The sequence below is a fragment of the Globicephala melas genome, chromosome 20 (assembly GCF_963455315.2).
Source record: "Globicephala melas chromosome 20, mGloMel1.2, whole genome shotgun sequence".
NCBI classification, from domain to species: Eukaryota; Metazoa; Chordata; class Mammalia; order Artiodactyla; family Delphinidae; genus Globicephala; species Globicephala melas.
In genome coordinates, this window is record NC_083333.1 from 34,458,592 (window position 1) to 34,484,946 (window position 26,355).

The 26,355-nt window shown below is 38.8% G+C and overlaps 1 protein-coding gene across 2 annotated transcripts; it reads left to right on the forward strand.

Annotated features, from left to right (window-relative positions):
- Positions 1-4,922: 4,922 nt before the first annotated feature.
- Positions 4,923-25,342, forward strand: NOL11 (nucleolar protein 11). 2 transcript variants are annotated; one of them, XM_030843147.3, is made up of 18 exons: positions 4,923-5,083; positions 7,345-7,458; positions 7,569-7,625; positions 9,157-9,305; positions 10,449-10,506; positions 10,823-10,967; positions 12,332-12,520; positions 15,957-16,033; positions 17,199-17,322; positions 17,816-17,904; positions 18,688-18,762; positions 19,218-19,402; positions 19,572-19,697; positions 19,867-20,082; positions 20,528-20,606; positions 21,126-21,218; positions 23,380-23,487; positions 23,647-25,342. In XM_030843147.3, exons 1-18 carry the CDS (start codon positions 4,943-4,945, stop codon positions 23,761-23,763), a joined length of 2,142 nt encoding a protein of 713 aa, XP_030699007.1. In that variant the 5' UTR covers positions 4,923-4,942; the 3' UTR covers positions 23,764-25,342. The 2 variants fall into 2 exon arrangements, with proteins under 2 accessions (XP_030699007.1, XP_030699006.1); XM_030843146.3 differs by having other exon boundaries at positions 19,852-20,082; positions 23,647-25,155.
- Positions 25,343-26,355: the final 1,013 nt, after the last annotated feature.

The window sequence follows — 26,355 nt, forward strand, 5'->3', positions numbered from 1 at the left end:
TCCTTCGCTGCGGAGTTCACAGCTCCTAGGCCCTCATCAGTATTTGGGAAATGAACAAATGCATTGGTACAGTTTGGCTCTGGGAGACAAGGGAGAAGTTTCAGGGTTTTCCAACCAGATCTGAAGCCCTGTCCTGCTCTTGCTCCACCCTGATCCTCAGTCCAGTGACTGGAAACTACTTCCGGTGGCCAGACCTTTCTCAGGGTGTTTATTCATTCACCTGCCAGCACTCCCTTTTCCAGAGCTCTGGTCACTGTTCAGGGCTCCTCTGACTTCAACTTGGACCCCTGGTGATGACAAGTTGCCCAGCCCAAACTCTTCCTGAAGATTGTTGGGTTCTGTGAGCATTTGACTCTGCCCACCCATCTAAAACCCCTCAACCCAGGTCTTTTCTCCCATTTCCCTATCATCCTATTACAATTAAACTACAAATGCTTGCTTGACCTCAAATTCCAAACACAGCCATTGGGTTTTGGCATTCAGTGGGAGGGCACTAGCATTAGACTGAAATGTATACAGATTATGAAAAAAGAGCTTAGATTCTTCCTTTATCTCTGATATTTGCTGTGGGAAACATCTTCAGAGGTGTCTGCCTGAGTGCCAGTAATATTGTCCAGTTCATTTCTGTGGCCTCAAAGGCATTTTGAGATTCTAAAACTGGAAAACATAACTCAGAGTAACTTAAACCTTTATTTAAGCACCATTAAAACTTCCATACAGGGCTTCCCTGGTGGCGCAGTGGTTGAGAGTCCACCTGCCGATGCAGGGGACGCGGGTTCGTGCCCCGGTCTGGGAAGATCCCACATGCCGCGGAGCGGCTGGGACCGTGAGCCGTGGCCGCTGAGCCTGCGCATCCGGAGCCTGTGCTCCGCAACGGGAGAGGCCACAACAGTAAGAGGCCCGCGTACCGCAAAAAAAAAAAAAAAAGAAAAGAAAACTTCCGTATAATGTGCAGATTTGGTAGAATATTTATATCTACCATCCATCCTGTTCTCAGAATGGTACTTCTAGAAATGTACCTTTGGCAAAGAATTTACTATATCCCATTCAAGCAATGCACAAGTCATCAACTGGCAACCTTCCATGAAGAATCTATAATGGGTAACATTCTCCCTTTTGAATATGGGCAGGCATCCCTACTATATAATTAGGCTTATTCATTGTATATTTATCACCTGATTCTATTCTAGGAATTGAATGTGAGAGGCAGTATCTTCCCCCAGCCTTCATAGCTAGGCAGCCAAGTGGCATAAACATGACAAACAATCCAGATAGAATGAACATCCACAGCTCACATTAAAATGTACAGGGTCACAGCTGCCTTTGAAGACCAGCCCTTAAACGTCTCTAACCAGTGATGGATAGCCAGGCCTTGCTCTTGCATCGATTCATCTTGGAAGTGGAACACTTTGACCCGTTCTTATCTTAGGCTAGGTTGCAGAAGACTCCTAGTGCCCTCATTACAGCTGGTGTCCTTCCAAAAAGGACTGCGATCTTCTTAGACTCAAATTTATGGACAAACATGCCAGTGCAGTTCTGGGTTTCTCAATCTGTTAAGTCTTACTTTATCCTAATGGGTCAAGTGCGCTTCCCGTTTATTACAATGGCTTGCCATATAAGGGTGATTTATTCAACAAGCATGTATTAAACTCTATATGGATCAGATACAACTGCTGGTGCCATGAATACAAAGATGTAAAGTGATTCGTTCAATCAAATGGCACATTTTTTACTGAGTGCCTACGAAGTGCTTGGAAATGAGGATGCATAGGCAAGTAGGACAGATAGGGACCGGCTACCCTCAAGAAGCTTATGATACAGTGGGGGAGCCTAGGTAATGAGCAAATAAATAGATAAAATAGTTTAAAACTGTGATGAAAAGGAAACAGGTAAATTGAGTTGGGGGGTGGGGTGGGAGGATGGACACAATTTAGTTCATAACACTAATCCAAAAAGAGAAAGAAACAAAGAAAATTTAAAGATCTATCTCCAGTCGCATAATCTTTTCTAGGGCTAAAAATAAGAGTCAGAGTTGTTCCAATTAGCGTCTGTAAGAAGTTCAGTAGCCTTCCTAGAGCAGCTGTTCTTTTCCTTGCCCTAAGGTCTCTTGGGTACCAGGAAGGTGGGGCTTAGTTTTCACTTCCAAGGTGAAAGCCCTCCCACGTTTTCTTCCTATTTTGACTCCCTCAGGGTCTTTACACCTAGTCCAGACTCCAGAACTCAGGAAAGGTTGCTCCATCTCTCTTTTCTGGAACAAGGAACTTTGATCTCACCCTTCCCAGGCAGGTAAACTTGATCCCTATACTAGCTCTTCAAGTGCAAGTCTGAGTACAACCCTTGGCAGTCCTGAGGCCCTTTCAGAGAGTCCATGAAGACAAACTCTTCAGATGTTATTTTCCTTTTGGGGAGTACTACGGAGCTCTTTTGGTATGGTATGACATGTGATACCACAATGGACTGATTGCAGAAGCAGATATGAGAATCTGGTTACCTTTTATTAAGCCAGACATTAAAGAGATTTGCAAAAATGTAAAACAATGCCACTCTTCTCACTAAATTGTTTCTCAAATTATTTTTTATAAAAATGTTATTTATGTTTATATGAAGTTATTTATTTATTTTTTTGACTGTGTTCGGTCTTTGTTGCGGTGTGTGGGCTTGTCATTGCAGTGGCTTCTCTTGTTGCGGAGCAGGGGCTCTAGAACTCAGACTCAGTAATTATGGTACATGGGCTTAGTTGCTTCACGGCATGTGTGATCTTCCTGGACCAGGGCTTGAACCTGTGTCCCCTACATTGGCAGGCGGATTCTTAACCACTGCGCCACCAGGGAAGTCCTATTACTTATGTTAACGTGTTTACATTTATTATTTTCAAATGAATAAATACATATTTCTCAACTCCCCACTTTTAATTTCTAATACAGTTAATACCAATAGATATACCTCATAAAAACAGAAGCTTTTTGCAGTCATCAATAATTTTTAAGAGTGTAAAGGAATCCTAAAATCACAAAGTTTGAGAACCCCTGTTTTAAAATCTTCAAGCTGAAGAAGAGTGAAAGCACACGTGCAGAATTATGAGTGAACTTTCACTCTTTATTCATTAGTCCCCCAAATATTAATGGGACAGGCACTATGCGAGATACTAGTGATAAATCCAGTCCCTTCAAAGAAATAAACGTAATGGGGGAAATACATGAGTAACTGGGCTATTCCAGTACTGGATGTACCAATAACACAGGTGCCCTGAATCAGACATTTAATTCAGTCTCAGTCAGGGAAGACTTCCTGGAGGAGGAGGTGCCTAGCCCGGCATCTCAAACATGGGCAGTAGGTGCAAAACACGGTTCAGTAGAGACTGTGCTGAGAGAAGAAGAAAGGTTTCACAGAGGCCAGGATGTCTAGGCTGAATTTCTTTTCCAAATAACAAAGGGGCCACAAATTCAAAGTCAACCTCCTTAGGCACTTTGAAAAAAAAAGACCTATTAGGGCTTCCTTGGTGGCGTAGTGGTTAAGAATCTGCCTGCCATTGCAGGGCACACGGGTTCGAGCCCTGGTCCAGGAAGATCCCACATGCCACGGAGCAACTAAGCCCGTGCACCACAACTACTAAGCCTGCGCTCTAGAGCCTGTGAGCCACAACTGCTGAAGCCCGTGTGCCTAGAGCCCACTCTCTGCAACAAGAGAAGCCACCGCAATGAGAAGACCGCAAACCGTGACGAAGAGTAGCCCCCGCTCGCCGCAACTAGAGAAAAACCCGCGCACAGCAACAAAGACCCAACGCAGCCAAAAAAAAAATTAAAAAAAAAAAAACCTATTAGCCTTATTAAGAATTTACAGTAGGGAATTCCCTGGCGGTCCAGTGTTTAGCACTCCATGCCTCCACTGCAGGGGGTACAGGTTCCATCCCTGTTCGGGGAATTAAGATCCCACATGCTGCATGGTGAGGCCAAAAAAAAAAAAAGAATTTACTGTAGGCATTTGATTCTTTCATAATAGCTGCATAATCTCCTATCTCCTGTGTTATAATGCTGTGGCCACGAGCAAACACACACAAGGTGATCCGTGTGGATGCTTAATCTAAACTGATGTGGAGGCATTTTGCTTTGTGATGTAGCACATAGTACATATCTGTTAACAATTGCCTGTTTACGTGGTTTCGCCCTAAGAACATGCATAATTTATCTTTTTTGAGTTTTTCTATTATTGATGGAATCAGTCATGTTTATCTTAAAAATCTCTCCCAGAAATGGTCTTGCCAAAAATTGTCCAGAGGGATCTTGAACGTCACCTGCTTCATCAGACAAGTCTGAATTTCCTGTAACCTGGAGATATTTCCCCGCGGGTGCTCGGAGAGCCAGGGGGGACAGACAACCTGGGAGGCCCAAAAGGCTGCAGACTAGACCTTTGTGGCGGGTTCTGAGAAGCAGGGGGTATTAGGCATTTCAGTTAGGTACAGCACGTTATGAAGAGTTAATCTGAAGAGAGAAATATTTTTCCTTTGGGACACTGTTCTATGAAGCCATGTTAGTAATTCCCAGAGTTCGCTTCAAATTAAAAAATCTAGTTTATTTATATTGGGCCACTTGCCACGCTCATCCTTCAGCCTCTCAAGTCCGTAGCTGAATAAGGGGCAGCGGATGCAGTACCTAACAGGTAAGATCTCCCCCGCCCGCCCATTCTTTCCCGTCTAGAGCAGTACACCGGGACTCGGCGGTGTGGCCTGGGAAGCGGAGTCTAGACGCAAACTCCAGGCCCCGCCTACCCGACGGCGTCCGCGGCGCCGCTAGCTATCTCTAACCGCCAGAGGTCGCAGGCTCAACGAGCAGGTATCTCAGTTAGCAAGTGACTAATCCAGTCGGCGAGAACTAATCCAGTTCTCACGAGAGAAAGCGCGAAGCCTGCCGGGACGGACGCGCGGCCTTCCGTAAGTTGGACCAAAATGGCAGCCTTGGAGGAAGGCTTCACGTTGACTGCGGTACCGCTGGGTTCCGGGCCTGACGGACCCCTTGGAGTGGAGCAGAGCGACAAAACAGACCAGTTTCTAGTGACGGACAGCGGCAGGACCGTCATCCTCTATAAGGTGAGAGCAATAGGATCGGAGCGCCCCCGCTGCTGTCTCGCCCCTTTCTGAGTTCGGAGCCGGAACCTCAGGTTTCTCACAGCTTTGGAAAGAGGTCTTGCAGCGGGCTTAGCGGAGAGCCGTTGTGGCCTTTTGGGGACGCTGAATGAGGTCTAGAATCTGACTCGGTTGTTTTCCCGGAGAGGCATATTTCCGAATTGCAGGTGGCAGAGCGTCTAAGTGCACGTGGGCTAGATTCGGAAAGGAAAGGAAAGGAGAGGAAACCTGTGCTTTCGCTTCATATCTCCCGGAGATATCTTTGCTAAGATCCCCTTCTGGGGTCTCTGTCACCCCAGCTGCCCGCAGAAGGGTTGAACGGAGATTGGTGGGGTGGGAGAAGGTGTCACTGCCAGAAACAGTGCTTTAACCTTGTGTCCGTACGCTTCTTACTCACTCATTAGGAGGGAAAGTTTTGTCGGTGTTTTGTTTTGGCTTTTTGCTTTCTTGGCAGTTTAGTAGGCATCTTGATTCCGAGTGACCTGTTTCCAGCTATGGTTCACCCTGTGAATCCTGGATTTGCGTCCCTTGAACTCTACACACCCCGCCCCCCATTTAGCCTAAGGACTGCTTTAGCACATTTTCTAAACTTTGCTTTTAGTGGTTCCATAGAAAGTAATTCTTTCTATGTGAGCTGCTGAACAGTTTTCTGTGTCTTTAAGAAGTTGGGTATCTCAACATCGGTAATCATCAGGGAAATGAAAACCAAAACCACAATATCACCTCACACCTGTCAGAATGGCTGTCATCAAAAAGAACACAAAAAAATGTTGGTGAGGACATGGAGAAAAGAGAAGCCTTGTACCCTGTTGGTGGGAATGTAAAGTGGTGCAGTCACTATGGAAGACAGTATGGTGATTTCTCAAAAAACTAAAAATAGAGCAACCATGTGACCCAGCAGTTTCACTCCTGGGTATATATCCAAAAAAAAACCCAAAAAACAAAAACACTAATTCGAAAAGATACATGCACCCAGTGTTCATAGCAGCATGATTTATTATTATTTATTATCTTCCATTCCAAGATATGGAAGCAACCTAAGCGTGCATCAATAGATGAATGGATAAAGAAGTGGTGTACATCTATACAATGGAATACTACTCAGCCATTAAAAAAATAATGAAATTTTGCCGTTTGCAGCAACATGGAGGGCATTATGCTAAGTGAAGAGAGAGAAAGACGAATACTGTGATAGCACTTATGTATGGAATCTAAAAACTACAACAAACTAGTGATTATAACAAAAAAAGAAGCAGACTCACAGATATAGAGAACAAACTAGTGGTTACCAGTGGTGACAGGGAAGGGGGGAGGGGCAAAATAGGGATACAGGAGTAAGAGGTATAAACAGTTATGTATAAAATAAGCTACGAGGATATATTGTACAACAGGGGGAATATAGCCAATATTTTATAATAACTATAAGTGGAGTATAGCCTTTAAAACTGAATCACTAGATGGTACACCTGTAACTTATATAATATTGTGCAACAACTATACTTCAATTAAAAAAAAAGCTAGCTGTCTGCTTTGAAGTTTGGGGAACAGGTTGCCAACAGTACACTATACTGTTTGCTTGTTTTGATGCTTCTGAAGACACCATTGGTTTTTACCTGGCTGTCAAGTGGACTTTTTGCAGTTCCTGCATAGGAATAGAGTGGCTGATTAGAATTGGCATGATGCCGGCTATCCTTATTCTGTTTCTCATGCCCCTGTTCAAGGGCACAACTGCATCAGTTTTTTAAATATACTAATATTGTTCATTATCAAAGTGCCGATACTAATTTACTTATTTTCACTTTAGGAACTTATATTTTCATTTTAACTACTCTTTTAAAGTTTTTTTTTTAATTGTAGTAAAGTACACATAACAAAATTTACTATCTTAATGACTATAAGTGTACAGTTCAGGGTATTAAGTACATATATTCACATTGTTGTGCAGTCATCACCACCATCCATCTCCAGAACTCTTTTCATCTGGTAAAACTGAAACTCTGTACTCATTAAATAATAACTCCCAATTTCCCCAACCCCAGGCAACCACCATTCTACTTTCTGTCTTCAGTGGAATCCACATAGTATTTGTCTTTTTGTGACTAGCTATTGTTTTAATTTAGGAGATTTGTTAAATGCTATCGTTTTAATGATTTCTTCCGAATGTAAATTTAATCGCTTTAATGTCTGAAACTGACTTTTTGAATATTGTATGTTCATTTCATTAGGTTTCTGATCAGAAACCCTTGGGGAGCTGGTCAGTGAAACAAGGTCAAATTATAACATGTCCAGCTGTGTGCAACTTTCAAACTGGAGAGTATATTGTTGTACATGATAATAAGGTGAGTTTTAAAACTTTTATATAATATATACAAAACAAATCAAATTTTATTAACTATTCATGTTGTATGGAAATTGGAATGCTTTTTTAACTTGTATGTTTTTATTTCAGGTCTTGAGAATATGGAATAATGAAGACGTAAACCTGGATAAAGTATTTAAAGCGACAGTAAGTCTTTGGATTTTCCAACACATTTATTTAGTTTGTTGGTGAGACGGAATAATTTGTAATGTAGCAGTTATTTATCTTAAAGTGTCTGTGAACATGACATAAAGGTTATAACCAGTTTTTCATTCTAGCTATCCTACAGTATGTCTTGGTAAAATGTCTCAACTTATGAGTTAATATGTTATAAAATGTTACACGATATGTTATTTTCATATGAGGTTGAGGATTTAAATAATTCATGAATGATACATTGATAGTTATTTCCATGAGTTTAAATGTTTGTGGTGTGTCCCTTGCAAGAGCAAATGAACTTCATTGTTCTCTTTCTTAAAATAGGTAGAACAGACCCTGCAAGTTTTATGCATTATACATTTTAAAAGTGGCACATACTGCAGTGAAAAAGAACCATGACTAACTGTGCCTTTTCTCCTAATGACCTAAAGTATGTTAATTAACTTTGTCTTATAAAATGAAGATCTCTAACTAGGTTAATCTTGAAAGTTCTTTATGGCTCTAAATGTCTAACTCTAAATACAATTGGCATATTTTAGAATTGGTTCACAACAGAGCTGATTCACATACAACCGCAGTTGTCACCCGGACCCTTGAAACCTCTAGCCAGCTACCTGTGCTGCCACCTGGCTCCAGTCATTTTGTTTACCCTGAAGTAACACGATCCTGAATTTTACACAATGGTTTTTTTTTGTTGTTTTTTTAATCCTACATATGGTGTTAACTTCTTTTTCTGGGCTTGCAGGCTATGTATACATACATACATAAATACACACACACAAACATATATATATGTGTGTGTGGCTCATGTATTCATATATGGCATCTTTCTTTTTCTAATACCAGAACCGCTTATAACTCTGCATTAGTGCCTTTGTTTGTACCTCTCCTCACCTCCAGTTTTGAGAGACCCAGGTTATAGCCTAACCTCCAGTATTTACAGTGGAAAGATAAACCAAAAATGAATAAAAGTGATTACATATGGGGGTGAGCAGGGGAGAGGATAGAGAATAGGATCAAAAGTTAGACTTCTGAATGTATTTTATGTTAGATTTAACTTTGGAACCATACATAATTATGAAACAAAATTGAGTAAAAATGAAAGCAAATCAGTCCCTTAAAGATAAGCCTTCTCCGGGACTTCCCTGGTGGTGCAGTGGTTGGGAATCTGCCTGCCAATGCAGGGGACACGGATTCGAGCCCTGGTCCGGGAAGATCCCACATGCCGTGGAGCAGCTAAGCCTGTGAGCCACAACTACTGAGCCTGTGCTCTAGAGCCCGTGCTCCGCAGCAAGAGAGGCCACCTCAATGAGAGGCCCGCGCACTGCAGCGAGGAGTATCCCCTGCTGGCTGCAGCTAGAGAGAGCCCGCGCGCGGCAATGAAGACCCAATACAGCCAAAAATAAACAAATAAGTTTATTTAAAAAAAAAAAAAAGATAAGCCTTCTATAAATGTCCTGATTCTATTAGGTGGCAGTTCCTTTAGAATAAAAATTTAAATGTTTTTATGTTCTTCTAGTTGTCCGCTGAGGTATATAGGATACATTCAATACAGGGGACAGAACCCTTGGTGCTGTTCAAGGAAGGTGCCATTCGTGGTTTAGAGGCCTTGCTTGCAGAGCCCCAGCAGAAAATTGAAACTGTTATCTCTGATGAAGAAGTGATTAAGTAAGTTCTAATACTTGTAATTTTTACCAAAAAGAAAATGCACTCTGTGTTTTTTATATTCTTTGCCTTGTTCAAAAGTATTTTGATTATAAACATGATAAAAGTAAGCTGATTGAAAACCATCTAAAAGACAAGTAGCCAAAATCACATCCCTCAAAAGCCTCTGGCGTGATAAGTGATTGAGGAAACTGGGGCCAAATGAGTCCTGTCCTAATAACAGAACTGGATAGTCAGTTATTTGAAAATTAAGTGAGTAATCCCACAAGACCGGAATCTTCTGTCATATAGCCCTGACTGCCAAGATCAGAACCCTTTCGCCTGAAGAAATATGCAGCTTGTTAGTGGAATCAGGGTAATGCTTTGAGATCCCTTCTTTCCCAGATTCTGGAATAAAACTTGGGAAATGACTCGCACAAATGATAGAAGGAAATCTCACAGTTTTACATCTATCCAATCCCTATTCTTTCATCCCATTTCCTGTTTGGTTAACTTGCTGCCCCTCCCGGCCCACCTGGTGTAAACTAAATCTTTAAAGGTCCAAGCAAAGACTTGTACGTAGTCACTCAACAATGTGGACAGTGACCAGTTATATCTTAGACCCAATGAATGCCTCTAAAGTGTGAGCAACTGTATTTGGAGGAAATCTTTACGCAAAAAGATATAGGTAGAGAATCTGGGTTCTAATCCCCACTTTGCCAGAAAATGGCTGTGCAGCCTTGGTTACAGGCCCTTTACCCTCCCTATGCCTCAGTTCCCGCTGTCACTTGAAGAAGGCAGGTGAGACGCTAATGTTTTCCTGAGAACACTAGGCCCCAAAATGACTCTGAAAAAAGGAGGGGTGGGTCAATTAAGTTTGGGGAACACCGCATCTTGTCTTACATGCCCTTGGTACTTTATAGTTCACGTTATTGTCTTTAAAGTTCTGGGAAGCTCAGCAACTTGCATTTAATCCAGAGATGCATTTGACGGAGGAATGCCTTTTAGGTCCCTGTGGTAGATATTTTGAAACATTGAATTAAGTGTTCTCTGCTACCTCTCTGGCTCTAAAAAATATTTAATAAAAGGTAATCTCTTAAATTTAGATTGATGGTGTGTTTCAACTAGTGATTTTGCATTTTATAATTTTCCTTTTTCTTTTTTTAGGTGGACAAAGTTTTTTATGGTATTTAGGCATCCTGTGCTGATTTTTATTACTGAAAAAGTAAGCGATATCTTTAATTCCTGGCCCATTTTGTGACATTTCAGAGTCATCTGTATGATTTTTAAAACTAAAATTGGACTTTGGTATTTCTTTCAGAAAATTTTAATATATTTTTAAAATACTGAAAAATCTATTAGTTATAATTATTTCTATGCCTGAATTAAATATATTTTATAACTTTTTAAATTTAATTGGACAAGAGGTTTTTAAGCACTCATTAAAGTAATTACAGTGGGGCAACAGCTGGTCTCAACATTTAAATATAGTTGGTGGAAATGGGAATATTTTTAAAATAAAATAACTTTTTATTTTCCAGCATGGAAATTACTTTGCTTATGTACAAAAGTTTAACTCACGTATCCTAAGCAAATACACACTTTTACTTGGACAAGAAGAAAAATCGGTTACACAGAGTTTTAGTACATCTGTGCATCGGAAATTCATCTCTCTGATGTCATTAAGTAAGTATTTTTTTTAAACTTTCAGAGTTTATAAATAAAGGGGTATTACAGGATAGTGTTTTAAGTTCGAGTCTTCAGTTTTTACAGTTTTCTGTTGTAGTATTTCCCTTTCCATGCTTCCTTACAAGCATTTATACCTTCACTTTTTGCATTTTGCCATGTCTAGTCACGCAACAGGTCAGTAATTCTCTGCAGGTAAATTTTATGTCTTAAAATTTTATCATAAGCAGTAAATAATATAATACCAGTAAAAAAGGAAAAATCACTCTTTATTATGATAAGTCCAGTTTTTTTGATATTGTATTTAGTGAACCATGAAATACCTAAGGTTGGTACTGCATGGCCTCCCCATTCCTCTTTTCCAACCTATAGTTTGCCATTCTTTTGAGCAGTGACAGAGACAGGTGGGTAAAAGGACACTAACAGAGCAGTCTTGGACTCTTACTAGCCACCATTTTACAGATCCTTGGAGTTTACCTCTACTTAATGTTCTGAGGTTTAATCCCAGTCTTATGCATCTGGGGGAAAAAATGCCTTTGTGGTCTTCTCTCCCCCCAGCCCTTTATGGCTTCTTTTGAAGTTGTTTTGGGAAGGTTAAGGGAGGAAGAAACAGAGCAGTATTTAGGAAACATTTTCATGTTATCACAGTTTAAAATCTTTGTGAAGTTTTTCAATGTGCAAACGTTTGCAGTGGCTGTTAAGAAAAAGGCTCCCTTCGTTCATCATGTCTAGAGTGTCATTGGAATCCGCTTAATATCTTTGCTTAAGAGGGACTGGTTTTCTTAAAGTTTAACCTATAGGACATATTAATTGTTACACAGAAGTTTGTGAGTTATGTTTTAGCTTTTGAACATTGAAGTAAGGGAATCTGAACCAAAGGGTCATAAAATCTTCATGTAACATAGCTAGAACCACATGAAATTGCCAAAAATACAATTGACCTACAAAACCCAGCAATTTAATAAGGTTTTAGGGTGCTGGAGTAACAAGAAATGTAATATTTAGACCAGAATGCTAATTAATTTCTAATAAGAGATACAGCCTTTTACTGATTGAATTGTCTGTGTTCCTGGCAGTCCCCTCATATTTTAAGTTATTACAGATATTTACAATTTTTATTTCATGGTTATCATGACATTTCTTACTGAGATTTTTATTAATATTTCTCCTCCATCAACTTTAGGTTTGTAGTATATTCTTTATGGGAAAGCATAGAGTGATGTGATTATTACATTTGTTTATTTTTCTGGTTGGATTCTCTATCAAATTGGTAAAATCTTATTAACAACTTAGTACATTTAATTATAACCGATATAGAACTATCATTTATCCAATAAGGAACAATAAATACTTGTTTCCAACAGGCTCTGATGGATGTGTATATGAAACCTTGATACCAGTACATCCAAGTGACCCAGAAAAAAATCAGAGGGTAGTTCCATCACTGTTGCTCAAGTCCGTGGTGTCTGGCAATGCTCGAAGTGGTGTTGCACTCACCATCCTGGATCAAGATCACGTAGCAGTCCTGGGACCACCACTATCAGCTTCTAAGGGTGACTAAAATCCAATCAGTTAAGAAGTCCTTTGGATTTTTTCCATCAAAGTGTACTTTTAAGTCTCCTCTTTCTTTTTCATTTATTTATTACCACCCTAATTCATTCTCTTTTTCACTGTAGCTTCCTAATTCTTGAATAGGTCTTTGATTTCATCTTGCCTTGATCAGTTTCTCTAAAACATTTCCTATATCACTCACTACCTTGCTTGTCACCAGTGTCTTAAATAAAAACTGCAAATATCTGTGCCAGCCTGTAGGCATTGGAAACATTGGTAAGACTTGCAGTAGAGGATTGAATTCATACCTTGGTGACATTTTAGCAGAATATAAATTCATTAGTCTTAGACAGCTTGAAATTTGGGGACTACTAGTGTGCCTTTTTTTTTTTTTTTTTGCGGTACGCGGGCCTCTCACTGTTGTGGCCTCTCCCGTTGCGGAGCACAGGCTCCGGATGCGCAGGCTCAGCGGCCATGGCTCACAGGCCTAGCCGCTCCGCGGTATGTGGGATCTTCCCCGACTGGGGCACAAACCCGTGTCCCCTGCATCGGCAGGGGGACTCTCAACCACTGCGCCACCAGGGAAGCCCTAGTGTGCCTTTTGTCTCTGTGACTTCAGAGCAGGATTTTCATCATCACCTCAGCTCCTCACCCCCAAACACCCCTCCACACAGACAATTGTAGTCTATCATGAAGGACACAGTTGTTCCTGGCTAGTGCAAGATTGGGGTCTCCCAGCCTACACTATAAAACTCCAAATCTATGGTTTAGCATTCAACTCTCGCCACAGTCTAGACCCTGTCCACGTTTTCCAGTCTCTTCTCCCAATTTCAAAGCAAGAACTCTCTGCTTTATTCAGGCCAGGCTCCCTATTGACTACAAACTTGATATGGCCATCCTTGTGTATTTTGTTTTGTTTCTTCTTTTTAAGATAGGAGCTACCACTTATGGTATACTGTCCTGTGCCAGGTGTTTTACTTGTATTATTTCATTATCTGTGTCATTTAATCCTCCAACAACCCTATGAGAGAAAGTCTAGTTATTATCACCCTTATTTTACAAATGAGAAACTGAGATGTTAGGTAACTAAGTAGTGGAACTAGGGTTCAACCCAAGTAGGTTGACTCTTACGCCATATATCTTACCATTCTTAAGTCCTGGCTTTTAGCCACTTTACCAAGCTGTGCTTCTCCTCTCAACCCCCATCCTCCCTCTCTAGTTCCTGGTCTAACCCCAAAAAAACTCAGTAACCTCAGTAAAGTTTCCCATGTCTCTTTCCAGAGTTTTTTAAAATATATGCAAATACTACTACTTATTTTTCTTCCTCTTTTTACACAAATGGTAGCATACCTTATCCTCTGTTGTATACCTTAATTTATCCACTTACCTGAGATATCATAGAGAGCCTTCCATAGCAGCATCTGTATTGACTTCTTTTTTCTTTTTAAAATTTTATTTATTTATTTTTGGCTGTGTTGGGTCTTCATTGCTGCACGCGGGCTTTCTCTAGTTGCGGCGAGCGGGGGCTACTCTTCGTTGCGGTGTGTGGGCTTTTCATTGCAGTGGCTTCTCTCATTGTGGAGCACAGACTCCAGGCGTGCGGACTTCAGTAGTTGCAGCACGTGGGCTCAGTAGTTGTGGCACACAAGCTTAGTTGCTCCGCGGCATGTGGGATCTTCCCAGACCAGGGATCGAACCCGTGTCCACTGCATTGGCCGGCGGATTCTCAACCACTGTGCCACCAGGGAAGCCCGACTTTATTTTTTTAAGAGGAAAATATAGGCAGAACTTTCCGACATAAATCACAGCAATAGTTTTTTGCATCTGTCTGCTAACAGAAGGGAAATAAAAACAAAAATAAACAATTGGGGCCTAATTAAATTTTAAAAGCTTTTGCACAGCAAAAGAAACATTGACAAATCGAACAGACAGCCTGCTGAATGGGAGAAAATATTTGCAAATGATATGACTGATAAGGGATTAATATCCAACATATATAAACAGCTCATACAACTCAAAGTCAAAAAAACAACCCAATTGAAAAATGGGCAGAAGAACTGGATAGACATTTTTTCAAAGAGGAAATGCAGATGGCCAACACACACATGAAGAGATGCTCAACATCGCTAATCATCAGGGGAATGCAAACCAAAACCACAATGAGCTATCACCTCACACCTGTCAGAGTGGCTGTCATCACAAAGAACACAAATAATAGGTGTTGGCGAGGATGTGGAGAAAAGGGAAGCCTCGTACTCTATTGGTGGGAATGTAAATTGGTGCAGCCACTGTGGAAAACAGTATGGAGGTTTCTCAAAAAACTAAAAGTAGAACTACCATATGACCCAGCAGTTTCACTCCTGGGTATATATCTGAAAAAACAAACTAATTCAGAAAGATACCTGGACCCCAATGTTCATAGCAGCATTATTTACAATTGCCAAGATAGGAAAGCATCCTAAGTGTCCATCAACAGATGAGTGGGTAAAGAAGTGGTGTGGGTGTGTAGATATGTATGTGTGTATATATATTTGTGTGTGTGTGTGTGTGTGTACATATATATATATATATAATGGACTGCTACACAGCCATTAAAAAGAATGAAATTTTGCCATTGCAGCAACATGGATGAACTTGGAGGACATGCGAAGTGAAATAAGTCAGACAGAGAAAGGCAAATACTGTATGACATCACTTATATGTGGACTCTAAAAAGTACAACAAACTAGTGAATAAAACAAAAGGAGCAGACTCAGAGATACAGAGGACAAACTAGTTACCAGTGGGGAGAGGGAAGGGAGGAGGGGCAAGATAGGGGTAGTGGAGTAAGAGGTACAAACTATTATGTATAAAATAAGCTACAAGCATATGTGTACAACATGGAGAATAAGCCAGTATTTTATAATAACTATAAATTGTGAATCACTATATTGTACAACTGTAATTTATGTAATATTGTGCAGCAACTGTACTTCAATAGAAAATTCATTAATTTTTTAAAAAAATGCTTTATTTTTTTAGAGAAGTTTGAGGTTCACAGCAAAATCGAGGGGAAGGTACACAGATTCCCATATGCCTCCTGCCTGCATATGTGTCCACTTCTTGTCATGATATCGCATATCTGTGAATTTCTGTCTTCATTACTCATTTTTCTTCTTAATAAAGCAAGACCTATGTGTTTAACTATGACTTCCCTCCTCCCTCCCTCCCTTCTCCTCACCCCCAGCACCATATATTTATATTTGGCTGACTTCTGAACTTGGGACTTTTTTTTTTTTTTTTTTTTTTTAATTTTTTGGCTGCACCACGAGGCATGCGGGATCTTTAGTTCCCCCACCAGGGGTCAGACCCGCACCCCCTGCAGTGGAAGCGCGGAGTCTTAACCACTGGACCTCCAGGGAAGTCCCAACTTCTGAATTTGTATGTCTTATTTTATAGAATGCCTCTCCATATGGAATACAAAATTTCAAACACTACAGACTTCAAAAGAGTTACCACAAGGGACCAGCGGTCAAGTAAGTTTTTGCACTTTGGGGTTTTTTTCAAATGTACTTATTTTTGTGTCTGACGAATAGACTGTAAGGGAAGAGACCTCTTCGGATCTAAATATTTTATCAGTTTTGATTAAAATAAATTAAGAAATATTTTCTACCTGCGAGATTATATTTAATTTGGTTATTTTTATAGTTTCTTTATGTTTGTCACTTTCAAAAGACTAAATTATAAGCTAATTATAGATCAGGAGAGAACAGTTAGCTAGTTAACAAAACTTTTTAATCTCACTTTGGTTTTATCTTTTTACTTTTGTATTTTGAACTATATCCAAGGGCTGTTACTTTGCCTAATAAATTAGTCTTTTAGGTTATATGTTAAATGTTATCATGGAATTACATAAGAATACTTAAAGAATTAAAATTTAAGGTGACCAGACTGTAAACTTCCTGAGGCAAGGGACCTTGTCTTTTTTGTTCTCCATCATATCTTCAGTGCTTAACAAAGGTACTCAGTAAGTACTGGTTGTTTAGTGAATATAAGATATAAATAAATCAAGATATGGGATGTTGTTGATCATTGTACTTTAGAGGATAAGGAGACTATGTTTCTTAGCATAGAATTCTAATTTATATTTAAACAAGTAATTTTCACAAGATTAGCCGTTCACAATTCCACTGCTCTAACAAACTTCACTTTTGATTTCCGTGTTCCTTTGAGCTTTTTGTTCATATACCTGTCTCAGTTTTACAATTTTATAATTGAGATCATGAGACAGAAACTGTTAAATTCTGCTTTTTTCATTTCGTACATCAAAACAGTTTGCCTGTGTTACAGTAGCCTTTGTGAGTATCACGTTAATAGATGTGTAATACTGACAATATTTATTTTAAACAATTCATTTATTTTAAATATATGTGTTGATCAAATTTTTATGAGTCAAAAGAAATTATCTTTAAATTATGCTTTATTCAGACATGGGCAAAAATAAGAGCTTTGTAAACCTACCTCAATTAATAAATTGAACATATGAGATTATTCTGGAAAGTTGCTTAACTTCACCTTATCCTTTTCTGTTATATTAAGATTACTTCCACCACAAGTTATTGTTATAAGTTATATGGCTTTGTTGAATCAGATATTAGAAGAGAAAAAGGATTGCTTACATTTTTGATAACTTTTTTGTAGCTCTGGTATCATGGGGAAAATTTGTTTATGCTACATGGAAAATTTCTAACTGTAATCCCATACAAGTGTGAGGTGTCATCATTAGCAGGTGCTCTTGGAAAACTCAAGCATGGTCAAGATCCAGGTAGGAACTTAAATGTTTTATTACTAAAAACCAATTTATAAACTTCTAGTTTGATATGTAGATTTTCACAGCTATTGGTTTGCATAACCTGTTCTTAGTGTTGAAATTTGCCAGTGTTCATTCAGATTTTATTGGTCAGGAAGCTACCTTGGGAACAGTCCACATTGCAGATACTGCTGCAGGTTAAAGAGCTACGCTGCATTTTGAACGCCAGTGTTCTGACTTTAGGGGCAACGGGAAAGTCCTGCAGACAAAATCAGAAATGCTTTTTCCCTCCTTGGTTTACCAGTGGCCTCATCTGTTGGGCACATAGCCTTTTAGGATATTATGATTTACTGATCTGAGGTTATTGGTAGAATGAAATGGACTTTAAAGCCGCTTTTGAATTGTGCGTGAGTGGTTGTTGTTTTATTGTTCTTTGTTTGATTGATTGGCTGGGTAAATACCAATAGGTCAAAAAATTCCAGAAATTGTGTGTTCTGTGTTTTCTTAGACATTCATGCCATGACTCATTTTGTAAACTGGGAAACATCACAGGGATATGGACTTGGATCTCAGAACTCAGAGCAGTCAAAGAGAATCGTAAGTTTGGTAGTTGAAATAGAAATGTTACTACAGATGTTAAAAAACAGAAAAGGCTGAATTATTTTAATAATTCATATTTGTACAACTCTTACAACTTGCTCTTAATGATGGGGTGATTTGAAGCTTGAACCCAGTAACCTGACAGCCCTTATCCGAAAGTGATACATGTCGTCTAGTAGTTTTTATGGGCATGTGTGTAAGACCCAGGTGTAAAAATGGACCAGTTTGCAATTAGTAATAATAGAGTATAGAGATTTTATTTATGAAAAATGAAAACCTTAAAGATATTTAAGTTAAAAGTTGAAATAGACCCACTTTTCACTATAAGAAAACCAAACCCTAAAAAAGCTTGTGAATGGACCTCCCTGGTGGCGCAGTGGTTAAGATTCCCCACCTGCCAATGCAGGGGACACGGGTTCGAGTCCTGGTCTGTTCCCACATGCCCCGGAGCAGCTAAGCCCCTGTGCCACAGCTACTGAGCCCGCATGCCACAACTACTGAAGCCCACATTCCTAGAGCCCGTGCTCCGCAACAAGAGAAGCCACTGCAATGAGAAGCCCGCGCACCGCAGTGAAGAGTAGCCCCCACTCGCCACAACTAGAGAAAGCCCACACGCAGCAACGAAGACCTAAAGCAGCCAAAAATAAATAAATTAAAAAAAAAAAAGTTTGTGATTAGAGCAAAAGTGTGCCAGTCTCTTTGGGACATTTTATATTCTTCTAAATGTCTATTGCATCTTTTGTGTTGTTTGGAGATCCTAATCAATTTACTGAATTCCAGTTAAGGAGAAGGAAAATTGAAGTGAGTGTACAGCCGGAGGTCCCACCATCCACACAACTCTTAGCAGCCGTACAGGTAAAGTTTAAAATATTAGAAATACGAAAAATCAACTCATGGTTAAAAGAAATCCTATGTACTTTTTATTCTGTCTTCCTCTTGTGATCATTTTTAGAGCTATGGCTAACATTTGTATAGTATATTGAGGTTGTCAGAGTGATGCTTTGGCTTATTTGACTCTCACTAAGCATTTTGTGAGATCAGTGTGATGGTGGTGGCCTCATATCTCATTCACCTTTGCATTGAATGTTTGTAATTTAGCTTCTTAGAAATTTTGATTTCTAAATCCTTGAGTTTTTTTTTTCTTCTTTGTATTTTGTCTTTGTCCAGTAAATTGTAGTATCAACTCCACAGTTTCACAGGAATGCATGAATGCTGTTAGTGATTTAAGACAATGTTAAGCTAGGAACTTTTAAGTGCAGAGCGACATTTATTAATGTACCACACTGAACTCTTTACTTCTGCCCTTTCAGAAAGATTCAGAAAAACATATTGAAGTAGAACTACGTAAATTTTTGGCTGTTAAGCGGACCCCGGACTTTCATACTATTATTGGGGATGTAGTAATAGGAATTCTGGGAAGATATAAAGCAGAACCATCGTTTTATCCTCGGAACTGTTTGATGCAGCTTATCCAAACGCGTGTGCTTTCTTACAGGTAAATGTTTCTATACAGGTAAATGTTTCTGTACACCAAACTTTATACACATAACTCTTTTGACCTTGTTTTTTGCAGTTCTGATTTTTATACTCTGTAAAAGCCTTATGAATTATTTGCAATTGAGAGTTTCTTAATATGTATAAATGATTCATGTTTTTGGTCTTAGCTTGTGCCCTGGCTTAATGGAGTCTGCCTTAGAAAAGACGGATGTGCAGATCCTACAGATCTGCCTACAGCAGTTCCCTGACATCCCTGAGTCAGTCACCTGCGCTTGCTTAAAAATTTTCTTGAGGTAAGTTAGAAGCTGATGGTACTTTACTTTCACTGCATTTTTAATCTATTGTTTTATTTTATTTCTAAAACTTTAAAGTCTTAGAAAATGAAAAATTTTCCAGTAAGTTCAACTACTTGTAAGAATTATTTCCTGCTTTCAATTAACATGATAGCATTGGTGATGACAGTCTTCAAGAAACAGATATCAATATGGAGTCAGTTTCTGACTATACTGCTACTATACAAGATGGGGAAATAGAACAACAAACTGAAATTCTTCAAAATGGTTTCAATCCTGAAGAAGATAACTGTGAGAATTGTGCTCAGGAGTTGATTGAGAAGCCTCAGGCTGCAACAGAGGAGAGCACTTCATGCCCTGTTACAGGGAAAAGAGCAGCGCTACTGTATCCTTTGAAACCATTTCCCTTGTATTGTCTCTTTCCCAGGGATGTAGTCCAATGCCAAGCAAAAACTAAGGGGTAATTAGATAATTTAAGGTGGTTTTTTCCTTTTCTTTTTTTCAATTTTTTTCAGTTTCTGCTTGAAAATGGATTACATTCAATGCTGTGTTCAAACAACTTACTTAAACCTTATTTAAGAAGCTGTACTAAGATAGAAGCTCTATCACTTCTAAAAATTAGTATACTGAATAAACACCAATTATCTATAATAGCAAAATATTCCAGATGATCTGTAGTGACGAGGAGAATGTTCAGTGATAACACTCTTCTAGAAAAGTAGAACTTTTGTATAAATTTAGAAAAATGTTACTGGGGAAGGGAATTACTCATTATTTCAGTAGAAAAGTCTTTATTGGTTGAAATGAGATTTTCCTTTATTCCCAAGTAGAAATGCAATTCTTCATTCAGCATATAGCGAGACGTTTCTTCTGCCTCATTTGAAGGACATCCCAGCACAACACATCACTGTGAGTGTTCTTACGAATCCTACAGGATTTTATTTCTGGGTTAAGTGTTGCTCCTTAACTCTACGCAGCTTCTAGGGCATTCGAAAGGTTATAAAGTTCTTTCATCTGAGTAAGAGATTTCCCAGCCCTCAAGGTGAAAAATCGTGCCTGGGAGACTAGAGTGACCTGGAGGAGGCAGAGCTTGACGTGTTCCTGGTGCCAGACCCGAAGGCCGGGTTCATCCATCTAAGTTAGAAACGAGTAGGAACTAAAAAGAATTGCCCAGAGAAGGATTCTCTCTTCTCTACTTATTATTTACAAACAAAATAAACTCCTCACCCACCCCTCCCAAACCAAATGAACTCTCCTTTGATGGCAGGGAGTGCACTTGATTCATGTGTCCCCTGATGTCTAGCATATCTGTTTGATGTACAGTTAAATTCAGTAGCCTCTTAAAATTCTTTCCAGTCTCTTTGTTAGCTTCACATAGAGAAAATTTTCCTATCAAAGTGATTGTTCTTTTTCCCCCCCAACACCTAGCTATTTCTCCAGTATTTGTATTTCCTTTATCTGAAGTGTAGTGAAAATGCTACTATGACTCTTCCTGGAATACACCCTCCAACCCTGAACCAGGTGAGGTAATCTTTTTATTTTGATCTGATGCTGGGAAAAATATGTTAAATAAAAAAAAGGTGTTTTATTTATATATATATATATATATATATATATATATATGTATGTATGTATGTATATATATATAGTATCAGAATCTGGAATCCAGGAACTGATTTCTCCCTGTCTCGTGGTTCCTACGACCCTCCTCCCTCACCAGTACACAAACCACTGGAGTGGATCACTCAATTTGGTAGATGGATTTTTTAGAGCCATAATTCTATACTAAGGAACTTAAATTCATCTTAAATTCCTGATTCTTTATTGTGACCCTTTTCAGGAATTTCCTCAGCTTCATTGGGAGAGAGTGATAATAAGTGTCCTCCTAATAACCTAATAATCCCAAGTCCCTCTTAGAGATAACCAATACTAAGAGTTGCATTTATGTCTAGAAATTTGCTTTCTGTACCTTAACTTATCTTTCTCTTGTCTTCCTAATGCAAATTAGATCACGTGCATGCTATTCTGCAGCTTGTCTTTTTTTCACTCATTGCTACATTTTACACATTTTCTTTTTTTTTTTTTTTGCGGTACGCGGGCCTCTCACTGTTGTGGCCTCTCCCGTTACAGAGCACAGGCTCCGGACGCGCAGGCTCAGCGGCCATGGCTCATGGGCCCAGCCGCTCCGCAGCATGTGGGATCTTCCCAGACCGGGGCACGAACCTGTGTCCCCTGCATTGGCAGGCGGACTCTCAACCGCTGCGCCACCAGGGAAGCCCTTTACACATTTTCTGAATCAGGCTATATACATCTGCCACATTCTTTTTAACCACTGCATACTATTTGATTTTATAGAAAATCTTAATTTGTTAGTCCCCTATTGATTGGCATTTAAATTGCTTACAGTTTTTTGCTATTGTAAACAAACTTTCAGTGAGCATCTTTATAGAAATATTCTTGCATATTATGAGAGAACACCTCTTGGGTAAATTCCCATTAGTGAAATTACTGGATAAAGGGTGCATGCATTTTTAGTTTCAAAAATGCCAGGCTAAAAAAAAAAAAAAAAAAAAAAAAAATGCCAGGCTACCTTTCCAAAGGGTTGTGACAAGAGGTACTATGGCCACCAAGATCTGAGACCTTACTCTCTGCTAGTCAAGTAGGTAACAAGTAAGTGTTTTATTTTAATTTGCATTTCTTTGATAATAAGAAAGGTGGACCATCATTTCTTGCCAATTTATATTCCTTTTTGTGTACTGCTTAATCAGGTTCTTTGTCCAGTTTTTCTATTGCATTTCCTGTCTTTATCATTTTGCCTTATAAATTATTCTTCATATATTAAGAGAAATTAGTCTGTTTCTATGAAGTGTATTACAAATACTTTTTTCCTATCACTCTTTTTTACTTGCTTTAGTGTAATTTTTGCCATAGATGGGTTTTTAATTTTCATGCTGTCAAAATTATTAGGCTTTTCCTTTACTGCTTCTTTTTGGGTACGCCATGCTTAAGGCCCTTCCCACTCTAAGAGTGTAAAAATAGCCATCCTGTCTTCCCCTAGTACATTTCTTTTCCTTTTCTTTGTTTAACTCTTTGATACATATAAAGTTTATTTTGGTGTAGAGAGTTACATAGGTATTAGCTTTCCCCCCTCCCTGCAAATGGATAGTTGGTTTCCTTAATGCTTTTTCATGACACTGATATTTGCATGTTAACACCATTTGAAGGTGTAGACTACATAGGATACTTTAATAAATGTATAGTAATAATTTTATTTTAGTTCTTGGTACCTTATCTATAATACACGACACCTTATTCTTGGGTCATAGTGTATATTTCAGAATAGGAGATGAGTGGGTTCTTTTTTTTGTAGCTGCGAGTAGTTATCAAGAATTTTTTAAAATAAAAAGTGCTAGCTCTCCCTTGGATTAAATATCACTGTGGCTTTCTTTTTACTGATTAATCTGATGGAAAAGATCCAATTATGCTTGTAAAATGACAAGTAGAAAAGCAGAAAAGAGGCTTTTTCGATTGCTTAGAAATTCCTTCATCTCTAAAATGTTCAGACTTCTGTAAAGAAGACTTATTTTTTCTTATAACTGTTTGATACTATTATGGACTTTGTAAAGTGAATTAACCTAAAATTAAATTTAAAATCTTAACTCCTTTTCCTGTTTATCTTCAGATTATGGATTGGATATGTCTACTTCTAGATGCTAATTTTACTGTTGTGGTAATGATACCAGAAGCAAAAAGGCTACTGTTAAGTCTTTACAAGTTTGTGAAATCCCAGGTATGTAATTATTTGATTATACTGAATTCTGTTTGTAACCAAGAAGCACCAAAATTATAATTTATTAAAATTTTTCTTGGAATAGCCCTAAGTAATTGTGGAAGATTTATCCATATGTACAAGTTATGGTAAAAGTTATTTTGGAACTTTTTTCTTTAGATAAGCATTTGTTCTGAGCTCAACAAGATTGAAGTAAGTTTTCGTGAGCTACAGAAATTAAATCAAGAAAAGACTAATAGAGAATTATATTCAATTGAAGTGCTGGAACTCTTCTGATACTACCAGTTCTCCTTCATAGACGTTTTATGAAGCTCTTTTATGTGGATTCTTCCTACTCAACCAGGCAAGAGATGTGTTTTGTTTGTGACTGTCTCTTCGGTGACAAGAGAAATGTCTGAGCAAGTACCTAGACCATCACTTATTGATTCTCCTAGGTCAGACTGCAGGTTTCACGTGAAGCTATTCTAGCTTATGGACACTGGTGGGGAGAGATTCTGAAACTTTTAAAAATATGTAACGGAGGTGTTTTTAAGTAAACTTATTTGTGTATTGATACAAGCTGAATTTCTTACCATCCATTTGAATAGTTCTTCTTTTAATAAAAAACCACCATTGAAGAAACAGTGATTCTAGGAAAAACATGGTTTTATCACAGTCGGAAGCTGTCCCAGCTCGTCTGTGTTCATGGGGAACAGAAGAGGGCGTTTCCACAGGCAGGGTGGGAAGGGGCCTTGTACACGCCTGTGCTTATCTCCTGCCATCCTCTCCGGTTCTTTACCTCCTTGCACTACCTTCTTACATACCCAGGGCTTGAACGTTATCCCTCAGATTACCTCTGTGATTAGGATGTTAATTTCAGTTACAGAAATATATTTCTAGATAGTAAAAAAAAAAAAGTCTCTTTTGACCGTAGAATTTCCTGTTTTAACTCGGGTTTAGGACAAACGAAAGGCTTTATGTAGAAGAAATGGATGCTTTTGTTTCTTAAAAATAAACTCAAATTTATTTTTGTTAAAAGTGAAATCACTTTTTCAGGTGATGAACTAAGTTTCCCAAGAGTAACTTGAAACATTTATGAGCTGTGAAAGTCTCTGTTGAATAAATCATTTTGAAACCTCTTTTAACCTGAAAGGTCACAATATATATATTTTTTAAATTCCAGTAAATTCTAGCGCATAATATAAGTTCAAGTGTGGTTCTAGAGCCCATGTTATACAGAATCCTGATGGCTCAACTTAATTTGCGTTAGAGAAAGGCTTCATTTAGGTCAGGCACTCTGTAAAGTTTAGTTACAACTGTTGCAGTTAACAAAGAGGTTCTCCCTTGTTATTCTTTTTTTTTTTTTTTTAATTGAAGTATAGTTGATTTACAATGTTGTGTTAATTCCTTAGTCATTCTTAATCTCTCTTTAATCTGAGAGAAAAGAAATACCAAAGATAGCAGCATATATTAACAGTTATGCTCACTTTAAGTGGGACCTTTTGCTCAGACAATTTAAACTAAGTGATACAGTACTTCTCAGCAGAAATGAAAAATAGGAGTCTCCACGATGTTTATCGTCTTTTTATCTTTTTTGTGAACCATTTAAGAATTACTTACAGGCACCCAGACATAAAATTGTGTGTTCCTAAGCTTTTCTTAAAACTTTGAACGTTATGGGGCTTCCCTGGTGGTACAGTGGTTGAGAATCCGCCTGCCAAAGCAGGGGACACAGGTTTGAGCCCTGGTCCAGGAAGATCCCACATGCCACGGAGCATCTAAGCCCGTGTGCCATAACTACTGAGCCTGTGCTCTAGAGCCTGTGAGCCACGACTGCTGAGCCCGCGTGCCACAGCTACTGAAGCCTGTGCACCTAGAGCCCGTGCTCTGCAACAAGAGAAGCCACTGCAATGAGAAGCCCACGCACCACAACGAAGAGTAGCCCCCACTCGCCACAACTAGAGAAAGCCAGTGCACAGCAGCGAAGACCCAACGCAGCCAAAAATAAATTAATTAATTAATTAACAACAAACCAAACAAAAAAACTTTGAACTTTAGCATATCCTTTATGATTTACAGATCCTTTTACGGGGGTTAAGATTATTCAGGATTGTCACAGTTTTTAGATTCTGAGTTATTTATGATTTAATTTATAAGAACCCATAATAAGAGACGAATCTCAGATTGATTGATGAATTCTTTCAGCCAGAGCAAACAAGCAGACGAAATTCATAGATTGACAATAAGCTCTTCACGACTCCTGATTTAATTGTACCTGAAGACAGCTTCTTCAGTGAAACTTGCCCGGTCAGGGTTCAAACTAGCAGAGGCCTTTGACTGAGGAGAGGCCAGAGGAAGATTCCCTGTTCCCTCCAACTTTTGTCTGTTTGGAAGGAACTTCTGTGTAGGGTCCTAATAAAGTCTTTATTATAAAGTTTAATAATTCGGCCTGTAAATATTATGGAAGCAAATTACTGATTTTTAAAATAAGTAGAAAAGTGTAATTGCTTTTAAATACTAGTTGCAAATGATCTCTAGGTTGCCTACAGACTAAGTTAGACTAAATTTAGAAATTAAATAAGGATTTTATAAGGACATATAGAGGATTATTTTTTAATTAAGTTATAATTGATAAGAGACTTTTATAGGCTGAGTTCTTCAAGGCAAGGACTTTGTCTTACCCTTTATGCACTCTAAGTACAGGACCACTGGCACATAATCAGTGTTCAGTAATGGTTATTGAATAAAGTTACTGAATAGTAGATCTTATCTGCCCAATTATAGAGCAATAATTCTGAGGGTTTGCAACAGTTACTTTTTCTGGCAAGTAAATCCTCTCTCTGTTCACCACATATAGGCAGTGTATCTTCTGCCTCTGGACTTTTATTT

Bases quoted from the DNA above. Each gene is read 5' to 3' on its own strand.
- NOL11 (XM_030843146.3), top strand. From the start codon at position 4,943: ATGGCAGCCTTGGAGGAAGGCTTCACGTTGACTGCGGTACCGCTGGGT. The intron at 7,459-7,568 runs GTGAGTTTTAAA...TTTTTATTTCAG, and splicing joins TTGTTGTACATGATAATAAG to GTCTTGAGAATATGGAATAA. The intron at 9,306-10,448 runs GTAAGTTCTAAT...TTCTTTTTTTAG, and splicing joins TCTGATGAAGAAGTGATTAA to GTGGACAAAGTTTTTTATGG.